At 39.2% G+C, this 10112-nt stretch overlaps 2 protein-coding genes across 2 annotated transcripts in view; one reads left to right on the top strand and one right to left on the bottom strand.

The window, feature by feature from the left end:
• Nucleotides 1-10112, bottom strand: part of DLD (dihydrolipoamide dehydrogenase) — a 203985-nt gene that overhangs the window by 78676 nt on the left and 115197 nt on the right. The window lies entirely within an intron of this gene.
• Nucleotides 2980-9582, top strand: LOC121931019 (dihydrolipoyl dehydrogenase, mitochondrial-like). Its single transcript, XM_042468161.1, has 5 exons — nt 2980-3169; nt 6475-6550; nt 7912-7991; nt 9026-9094; nt 9400-9582. The coding sequence occupies exons 1-5, from the start codon at nt 3131-3133 to the stop codon at nt 9565-9567; spliced, it is 432 nt and encodes a 143-aa protein (XP_042324095.1). The 5' UTR covers nt 2980-3130; the 3' UTR covers nt 9568-9582.

A 10112-nucleotide genomic window follows, 5' to 3' on the forward strand; every position in this document is an offset into this window, starting at 1 on the left:
CACTTGGTATATAATAGCTCTGAGTGGCAGATGTTTTAAAGAGCTGCTCTCTAGGCTACGCCAGTGCGCCAGGTGGGGAGAGTGGCGCACAGCCGTGCGTGGAGGAGTGGACCCCGAACTGGGAACAAGGTGTGAGGGCCCCCCAAACCGGGCCGTGACCATGAGGGCCCCCCCAAAAGCGTGATTGTCACGGGGGCCGCCGGGTTATGGCATCCCTATGTGTATGTCTTCAAGTTGCCTGTTGATTTATGGTGACCCCATGAATTTCACACGGTTTTGTTAAGCAAGGAATACTCAGGTGGCTTTCCAGTTTCTTCCTCTGGAATATAGCCTACAGCACTGTCCAAGTACTAACCAGGGCTGGTTACTGTACTTTAATTCTTATATTTGCACAGTAGTGCCATTTGATATGGAATCATATTCACTTACATTCATGACAATCCAAACAAAATGGTCACATTCTGCACCCTAATTTTTCTTTCTGTTTGCTTCTGGTTCCATAAGCTAAAAATAGTTTCCATGTCTCACCATGCTGAGAGGCTAGGTTGATAATATCCAAGGCAGATCTTGCTATGTAGTAGCCCCTTGCTTTCTCAAGAGATGTTTGGGTTGATAGGCTCCATTTTGGTTGAATTTCTGGCAAGTAGTCAAAACTGTATTATTCCATCTGGTCCTTGGTTTTTAAAACTGGCTTTTAAAATTATTTACATTGGTCACTCCACATTCGCTGGGGTTAGGGGTGAAGGAACCCTGTGAATGTGTAAAAACTGCAAATAAAAAACATTATTCTTTTTAGCAACCCCCAAGTCCTCCATTGCAACTCTATGGTCAACATCTGCTAGAAGCTGATCACAGAATCATGCTGGAGGACCTACAAATGCCTAGAGAGGGTTCTCTCTCTCTGTAGGAACTTCAAGCTTTTTCAGCAGAATTCTTTGGTCAATTTCTAGCAGAATTTCGCTGGAGGATTTAAGAGATTCCTAGAGAACATATTAATCAAAACCGCAAATAATCAAAGCTACAAATGTGGAAAGCCAACTGTACTTGTTTTTGAAAAATATGTTAATGTATTTGATGGCATTTCCTCTTGAGGGCCCTAGTAGACAAAAACAAAACAAAACAAAACAAAAACCACCCCCACAAAAAAAAAAAACCCCAAAACCTCACCCACAATTAATATATATATATTTGGAAGTAAACACTGTAGAACAAATCTATGCCATGAATATAAATATGCTGCCACTATGCTGTACCTACAGAGCTTCTTGGGCAAATGCTGTAGTAGATTAAAAAGCCACATGTTAAATTCATAAAATATCGCGTGGTTTAGTTGGATGGTTTTAAAGTGATTTCACTGTGGAATTGATCTCAACTGGGACAAAGATCCAGAGGCTCTTCATATTCATATAAGGTCTTCTATATGTGCCAATAAACTAAACTAAAACGTTTAAATTCAAACAGTCGTTGTTGTTCCAGCAAGAGGCTTGGAAATCAGTAATAACAACCATACTTTTAAAAATGTATGAATAATAAATTTTAAAAATGAAGTTTTTTTTAAAAAACAGTTATTTAAATCAGCCAAGCCTGGTTTCACATCACACTGGCCGGACAATTAAGATCCTCTGAAGAAAAGATGGGTAGGTAGATACTTCTTTCTCCAGTCCCAGAGTCCCCTTTATATGGAGTTTATCACATGTGGGGAAAATCAGGGGTTTAAATGGGCATTATCCAGTGATGACTTATCCTGGGAATAACCAGCAACAAATCATTTATGAGATTCGTTGCTCATTATTCCCTGGTTATTCCTGGGATGAGTCATCTTTAATCGTGATGGGGTGTGAAAATCTTTACCCCAATTGTGTGACTATAGCTGCATAATGCCCGTTTAAACCACCAATTTTCCCTGTGTTGTAATAATAATAATAATAATAATAATAATAATATGATTTATTTATATTCTGCCATTTCCCAAAGGAATCAAGGCAAGTTATAATAAGAACAAAATGCAATACTGTACATAAAAAAAAATCACAAAACAATACAATAGGTCTGAACTATACCCCTATCCCTATCCCTTACATAAATTAACGTAGCACTATTAAAATTATATTAAACATTACATTAACAAACAATTATAAAAATATAGGTTAGGGCACTGTCAAAAAGCGGGAATTGTTGAAGTGTGCAACTTATAGTGCTCTGATCCTAAACTTGTCAAATAAGAAAAGGATGCCTGCATTGAATGAGTGATATCCTTTTATGTTTATTCAAGATGACCAGCCGTCCTCATTTTCCAGGACATGCCCTACATTTCTGCCTTCATTCCAGGAGGAAAACCAAAATGTCCTCCATTTTGAGCGTGACTAAGATGCACAAACTCATACTGTATTTCTATTAGTGTTTTTCACTTTTATTAAGTCCTACATTTTGCAGTGCCTTGTCCCCTGGAGTATACAGTGATCCAAAACACAATACAGAAAAATAATCTGGTTTGAGACCGCTTTTAACTGCCTTGGCTCAGTGCTGGGGAATCCTGTGAATTGTAGTTTCTTATGGCACCAGAGCTTTCTCTGACAGAGAAGGCTCAATGTCTCACAAACACTACACTTCCCAGAATCCCCTAGCATTGAGCCAGGGCAGTTAAAGCAGTCTCAAACTGGATTATTTCTGCGGTGTGTTTTGGACCTGAGGTTGCTTCCACACTGGAGGAATAACCCAGTTTGGCAGTGCTTTAACTCTTTGTCTGGCTCAAGGCTATGGAATTCTGGGAGTTAGAGTTTGTTGTGAGGCCCACAACAAACTCCAACTCCCAGAATTCCATAGCCTTGAGCCAGACACAGAGTGAAAGCGGTCTCAAACCGGGTTATTCCTCCAGTGTGGATGCAGACTTTGTGTGGAAATGGTGAGGCTGCAAGGAGAGGCCTCCTCCACTAGGGGGCAGATGGCGCCTCCTTGCCTTTCATGTCAAGGAGGGCCTTAGTAGTCGGAGACAGGCTTGGGGCCTACTCCTTGCCACTGCTGCGCATGCGCGAGTCCAAGGCGTCCTTGCGCTGCCATTGCCTTTGAGGCCCTGCGTGAAGAAGGCTGAAGGAGCTGCATAGGGCCAGGCAACGACGAGGAGAAGGACGCCATGCAGACGTGGAGCAGGCTCTGCTGCGCCTTGGCCCAGGTAGGCTAGGCTAGGCTAGGCTGGCTCCGCCGCCCTCGGGGCCTCCCTTGCCCACCTTGGGCCTGGCCTGCTTTCGAGCCTGGCGTCCCTTGGAACCCTGGGAACTGTAGTCCATTGCGGCGCCAGAGCTCCCTGACAGAGAAAGAGCTCAGTGCCTCACAAAACTACATCCCCCAGCATTCCTTAGCATTGAGCCCTGTCTCAAACTGAGGGTGATTTCTGCACTGTGTTTGGAACCATAGGGTTTTTCTTTGCAGGTTTCTTCAAGGGGGGGGGTTGTCATTATGGCCTTCCCTTGAGGCTGAGAGAGTGTCACTTGCCCAGGGTCACCTCTCCCCTTTTTGTTTTGGGGAAGCCTTGCCACAAATACAAACTACAGTCAGTTACCAAGTCAGGTCCAAAACACACACACACACACTCCAGTTTATAATCATATAAATAATATTAATAACCCAGTTTTAAACTGCCTTGGGATCTGTGCTAGGGGACCCCTGGGGATTGTAGTTTATAATAATAATAATAATAATAATAATAATAATATATACCCCAAAAGGCTATCAGAGCGGCTTACAAATTGTTAAGTAGACATTTCCCTGCCCTCAGGCTTACAATCTAAGAAGACAAGATTTCTCTGATAGAAGACAAAAAGTGACTCACAAAACCACACTTCCCAGAAATATTATTATTATTTTATTTTCTTATATCTCGTCTGTAAAACTATTATCATTATTATTATTATTATTATTAATCTCCCAATATAGGGGCTCAAGTCGGTGAACAAGTATAAAACCGTCTCATTAAAAAGATTGTATGTACAGCGCCGTGTAAATTTACAGCACTTTATAAATAAAGGTTAATAATAATAATAATAATAATTCACCTTTAGTTAATTGATAATAATAATAAAGCAATACAATTTATTGTTTCCCTAGCCTTGAGACAGGGCAGTTGAAGCAGACTCAAAGTGGGTTATTTTTGCAGAGTGTTTTGAGCCCATGTCACTTATCTGGAGTCTTTTATATTGGGAAATCTGAAATGCAGTCTACTCCAAAATCCAAAGCTTTTTTTCATGGGTGGCAGAGACAGTGACACCATTGTTTTCTGATGGTTCAGTGTACACTTTTGTTTCCTGCACACAATTGTGTTAAAATATTACCTTCAAGCTACAGTATATAAGGTTTATGTATGTGTGTGTTAGTGTCTTTAAGTCATTTCTGACCTAAGGCGAACCTATCCTGGGGTTTTCTTGGCAAGATTTGTTCACAGGAGGTTTGCCATTGCCTTCCCCTGAGGCTGAGAGAGTGTGACTTGCCCAAGGTCAAACATAAATTAGTTTTGTGTTTAGACTTGAGCTCCATCTCCAACATATTGTCATTAATATGTTGAGAGATCTTGTGGCACCTTTGAGACTAACTGAAAGAAAGAAATTGGCAGCATGAGCTTTCGTAGACTTCAGTCTACTTCCTCAGATGCAAATACTCCATACTCAATAATAATAATAATAATAATAATAATAATAATAGTAATAATGCACTTCTGGTTTGTAACATTTCATATCAGGAAGACTCAATTTGTATGATAGATAGACGTACTGCTAGTAGACCATGGATGGGATGGCTAAAAAGACAAACAAATGGGTCCTGGAGTAGCTCAGGCCTGAGCTCTTCCTGGAAGCCAGGATCACCAAATTGAGGATGTCATACTTTGGACACATCATGAGAAGGCATGAATCTTTGTAAAATAATGGTAGGAACGATGGAGGGTAGTAGAAAGGGAGGAAGACCACATGCCAGATGGCCATAGCCTCCTTGACTAAGGGCCCAAACAGACAGGCCAAAATAAAGCTGCTTCAGGTCACTTTGCATCTTGAGAGGCCAGAAGCTGCACCAAAGCTGTGTTCCAGTCCTTAGGACTGGAGTGTGGTTTTGGCGCTATTTCTGGCCTCTTAGAACGCATGCATCATTTAAACAGCATACCTCCAAAGTGACCTGAAGTAGCTTTACTTTGGCATGTCTGTTTGGTCCCTTAGTCTAGGAGGCTATGGCCATGAACCTGAAGGAACTGAGCAGAGCATTTGAGGACTGCAGGGCTAGGAAGTGTCTCATTCACAGGTTCACCATAGGTTGAAGTTGACTTGAAGGCAGTTAACAACAAATCCCAAGAAAAACTATGTGGCCATTTTCTAGAAGAGATTATTCCTGACGTTTCACCAGCATCTGTGGCTGGCATCTTTAGAGAAGATGCATCTCTGACATGTCTGAAGATGCCAGCCACAGATGCTGGTGAAACATCAGGAATAAACTCTTCTAGAACATGGCCACATAGCCTGAATATCCCATGAAAAACTGTGGATGCCGGCCATGAAAGCCTTCGACTTCACAACAAGATAGTTCTATAGTGTGAAAGAATCACTAGTGAGTTGTGCTGCCTTTGTACCTTATAGCCCCTCTGTCTTGAATTTATGAAAGTCCTATGTGTATTTGATAAACAGGTCACTCTTTCTTATTGATTATGACTATTACTACTGCTGCTGCTGCTTCTATTAAGGGGTACTGACCTGGCCTATGGAGAATTTACTAGTGGGGAAAGTTGGCCACTATGGGGTTAGTGGATTCATAAATGAACGTAAGATCATATGGCAACAGAAAACCAAAGGAATATGTGCAAGGGAAAGGCTTATTTCCTTGGCTTTTTATACTGAATGTTGAAAAATTCTCTGACTTTTCCTTGCAGTATTTTGAAGTAAAAAATATCCTTGAGTACAGAATACCATCTTAGGACAGAGATATTTGGCCTCCTGTGCGAGCTTTTGACATGGACCATTCTGGCCTGAGGTATTCAGAAGATGTCAATCTTGAATTCTCTTTAGCTAAATATCTTGCTGTATACACAGAACTAAATGTTCTTGAGTTCAATCCCAAGGGCCAAATGTCAAACAGAAATGAGGAAGTATTAGCTTGTGGCTTTATTTGAACATGAATTTTGCTGCTTCCAATCAGCAGTGGAAAGGAATCTCCAGAAGAGTTATCCGTTAAACATGATTTCAAAGAGCCTTCTCCAACTTGTATTTTTCTTTTCTTTTTTAAAATAATTTTTATTCATTTTACACACAAAAATATATAAAATATTTGAAACATACACAATTGACAGCATATACTTCTAATGCTTCACACTATATAATCACATTACACATACATTATACCTACATCTTCTGCCTGATAACTCCATTTTGCTTTGACAGTGTATTTTTATATATCATCCTGGGATAATTTAAAATTCTTTATTTCTCTTTCTTTTCTTATCAGAGAGGCCATTTCAGCCGGATACATCATGGCTTGCAAGGGATTTCTGCAGTGCCTTTAAGAACATATGCTGACCAAGGTACAGATTAAGTAGCTTTAAAATATTTTGAAAATGTAAGTTGATTGTACATTTAAATTCTCTGGTCACAGTATTAGCATTCTTACCTGTATGGTGTAGAAGTAAGATTACTTGATTAAGGTGCACCATACAGGATGATTAAACGCTACTGCACTATATAGTGTTGTATCATTGTGCTAGAACTGAGTGTGGCTTCTTAAGCTATGTTCCTGATTTTGAGGTAGTGATGTTGATTTTGAAGTGATGATGATGAGGCAGATGACAGCTTATAGAATATTTTGATTCTGCGTAAGGTGAAAGTTATGAAAAAAAATAAAATTAAAAACAGCTATTCATATGCATTAATGTAGTTCCTGAAAAAGGATCAGGCTCCTCTTCCACATTTTAAAAGGAAAGCAGTATATAAGATGGTATGGCTGTGCTAAAATGCTTTAATTTATCTGGCTATTTTGTAGTTGGGTTTTTGGATCTCAGTACAGAGCATTGCAGCCCCATGTTCTTGACATGTGATACACAAAAATCCATTTTGTACTATTTTCCCAAGTTGCCAAGGTTTGGAGTTTTTTGCGCTGACCTGTTGACTTAACAACACTATAAAAGAAAATATTTATCAGTATATTTAACTCTTTGTTAAAGGTAGAAGCAGAATCTATTCAAAGCTTGAATAAGTAATTTAGTGTGTTAACAACTGAAAGTATAAGTCTTCTGTTTTTCTTAGATGTAGCCAGAGCTTTGAATGAAGAGGAATGGTCACATCTAACCTGTCCTCTAATCCTGTGGGGATGGGAGGAAAGTCTAGCAGTTTAATGTTAAGGCAACATTGGATTTAGTTTTACTATCTAGATTTTAAAATCATACTTCAGTGGAATTGTCAGCATACTTAGGAGTATTGGGTAGAGGGCTGAACATTGTTGTTCAGATAATCAAAACTTGTTTAATATGAGGTTGCCATCTTGAATTATGTAGACAGTTTCATTGGAATCCAGAATTATAGAACTGGATGGTGTCAGGGAAAAAAAATAGATTGCAAGAAACTGGAAATCTGCTTCAGTGGTGGCAGCATTAAAATGGCTGATATTAGAAATAATAGATATGGGTTGATTCACAAATAAATGTGTAGAAGAAATAGACTTTTTCTGGAGGATGTGATAGATAAACCGAATATGTTTATAATTTTCTGGAATGTTAATAACAAGTGAAGGGGCACTTCCTTTACATATATATTTTTTCATGACCATCTTTAAATATACTTGCTAAGGAAAGGGCACAGGCCTTAAAATGTACAAAAAATAAAAATAAAAACTCAACATTTTCCCAATACTTCTTTAAAATTTTCATTTCTCATTTTTCCCCTCTATTAGTTGATGCTGATATAACTGTTATTGGTTCTGGCCCAGGCGGTTATGTTGCTGCTATCAAATCTGCTCAGCTTGGCTTTAAGGTGAGCAAACGTGATGAGATAAACCAGTAAATGTTGTAATAATCCAGATAATCTCATGAAGAATTAATGATGTCAAAAAGAAATGACTATTTATAGATTAGAAACTTTTTACTTTAGCATTTGAAGTCTAAAGCTGTTATGCAAAACAGAGAATTGCTTGCTTGAGAAAAGTGCTGTAGCATACTTAAAAGTAACGCACATACTTTACATGTACTGTATGCTGAAAGGAGGCTAAATATTCTAGATAGCTAGCATGTAGAGAATACAGATTACTAGAAGTTCATTTTGAAACAAGAACTTCAAGAATTAATTTGCCATCAATTTACCTCTAATTCTACCATTTATAACTAGGAGAGTAGTCTGACAGTGGAGCACTTCAGTATCAGACCCTTCACTTGCTCCCATTCCCTGTTGAGTTCCTGCTGGCAGGGCAGGGGTAATGATGGATCTGGGTTTTACTTTTCTTTGCCCCCCTTCCCTGCTCCAAAGTCTTCCCTTTGTGTGAAAAAGGAAGGAATTCATCTAGATCAGTGCTAGTCAGACTGGTCATCCATGGACCAGTGCTGATACGGTTAGTTACTGGTTGCCAGTCTATGATGTGTATCCAGGAAAGAAAGAAATGGTAGTCAGTGGGCATAAATATGATGCCGGTCCCTGGCATATGGGGGAAGGAAACCTAAGTTGACACCAGTCAGACCTCCAAAGGCAGGGCATTCCATAATTAGGGTGACACAACTGAGAAGGCCCTCTCCTCCATAGTATTGCCATTACTGGTAGGACACAGAGGAGGGCCTCTCTTGCAGATCTCAGGTCTTTGGCAAGTATATTAAGAAAGAAGCCTTCCTTCAGGTATCAAGATTCCAAGCAATTTAGGGCTTTGAATGTCATTATCAGCATCTTGAATTCAGACTAGAACAAAATTGGCATTCTACAAATTAAGTAATAATTTTTCTGCAAGTAAAGTACAGGTATGCTGCATTTGATCTGTGGAGCAGACCCCTTAACCAAAAACACTTGTTTGTTTTAAATCATAGACAGTCTGTGTGGAGAAGAATGAAACATTAGGTGGAACATGTTTGAATGTTGGATGTATACCTTCTAAGGTAGGTAAAGGATTTAGTTTGCTTTGAATACCCTATCTGTATCTGTGTTTGCATGGAGGTGCTACTGGGGCTTAATCTATATTTTGGAGACCTGCATCAAATCTGCCATTACAGAAGGGTTATTTCTGAATTCTGATACTGTAGGAGTCAGAATGTTGTGGAATGATTCTGAACTTACATTAATAGGCAATATTGAATTACTCTATTATGGTCTTTAAGTAAATAGTAGTGATGTCAGACACATTAATCTTTTAATGCAATATCTTTTGTTTAGGTTATATGTTTAATTTGTTTTCATGTAACAGGCCTTGCTAAACAATTCACACCTCTATCATCTGGCCCATGGAAAAGACTTTGCTAGCAGGGGAATTGAAAGTGAGTATGCATTACATCTATTCACATTTCACACATCTCACTATTTTAGAGTATTAAGGTCTTGTCTTATACTGTTCTACCTTCAGAAGGTGGCATAAATTCCTAAATGCATGTTGCCTTCTAGATGTACATTTTAGATAATTTAGACTACAAACTTAAACATACTTATCAGAGAGTAAGTGCTGCTAATGTGATCATTCTAAATAAATGTCTATTATTATTATTAATCAATACTGGACCTAACTGTAGAAGACTGGGAAGTGATATTCCAGTACAGCCTGCCTGCCCCAACTGTGGGCTTTCCATTTGCGTAATTAAGCATCCCCAGATGGCAAGCCCCATTAGCCCTAATGCACACAACTGCTGAAAACCACTGTACTTGAGGTCCTGTAGTTTTTTGTGTCTGTGGAACCCCCATGGATACTAAGGGCTGCCTATATTTCATTCTGAGTAACAGGATACAACATTGCTTGTGAATTTCCTTTATTTCTTTGTAATAAAAAGGGCTAAAGTTTTAAGGCTGGATACAAAGAATCATGTACAGTATTCCATGCCAGAGCTTGGAAAAGTTAGCTTCTGGATTACAGCTCCCAAGATTCTCCAGCCAGCATGACCAAACACTTGTTCATGCACAGAGCTGGCC

Source organism: Sceloporus undulatus, chromosome 5 (assembly GCF_019175285.1).
Source record: "Sceloporus undulatus isolate JIND9_A2432 ecotype Alabama chromosome 5, SceUnd_v1.1, whole genome shotgun sequence".
NCBI lineage: Eukaryota > Metazoa > Chordata > Lepidosauria > Squamata > Phrynosomatidae > Sceloporus > Sceloporus undulatus.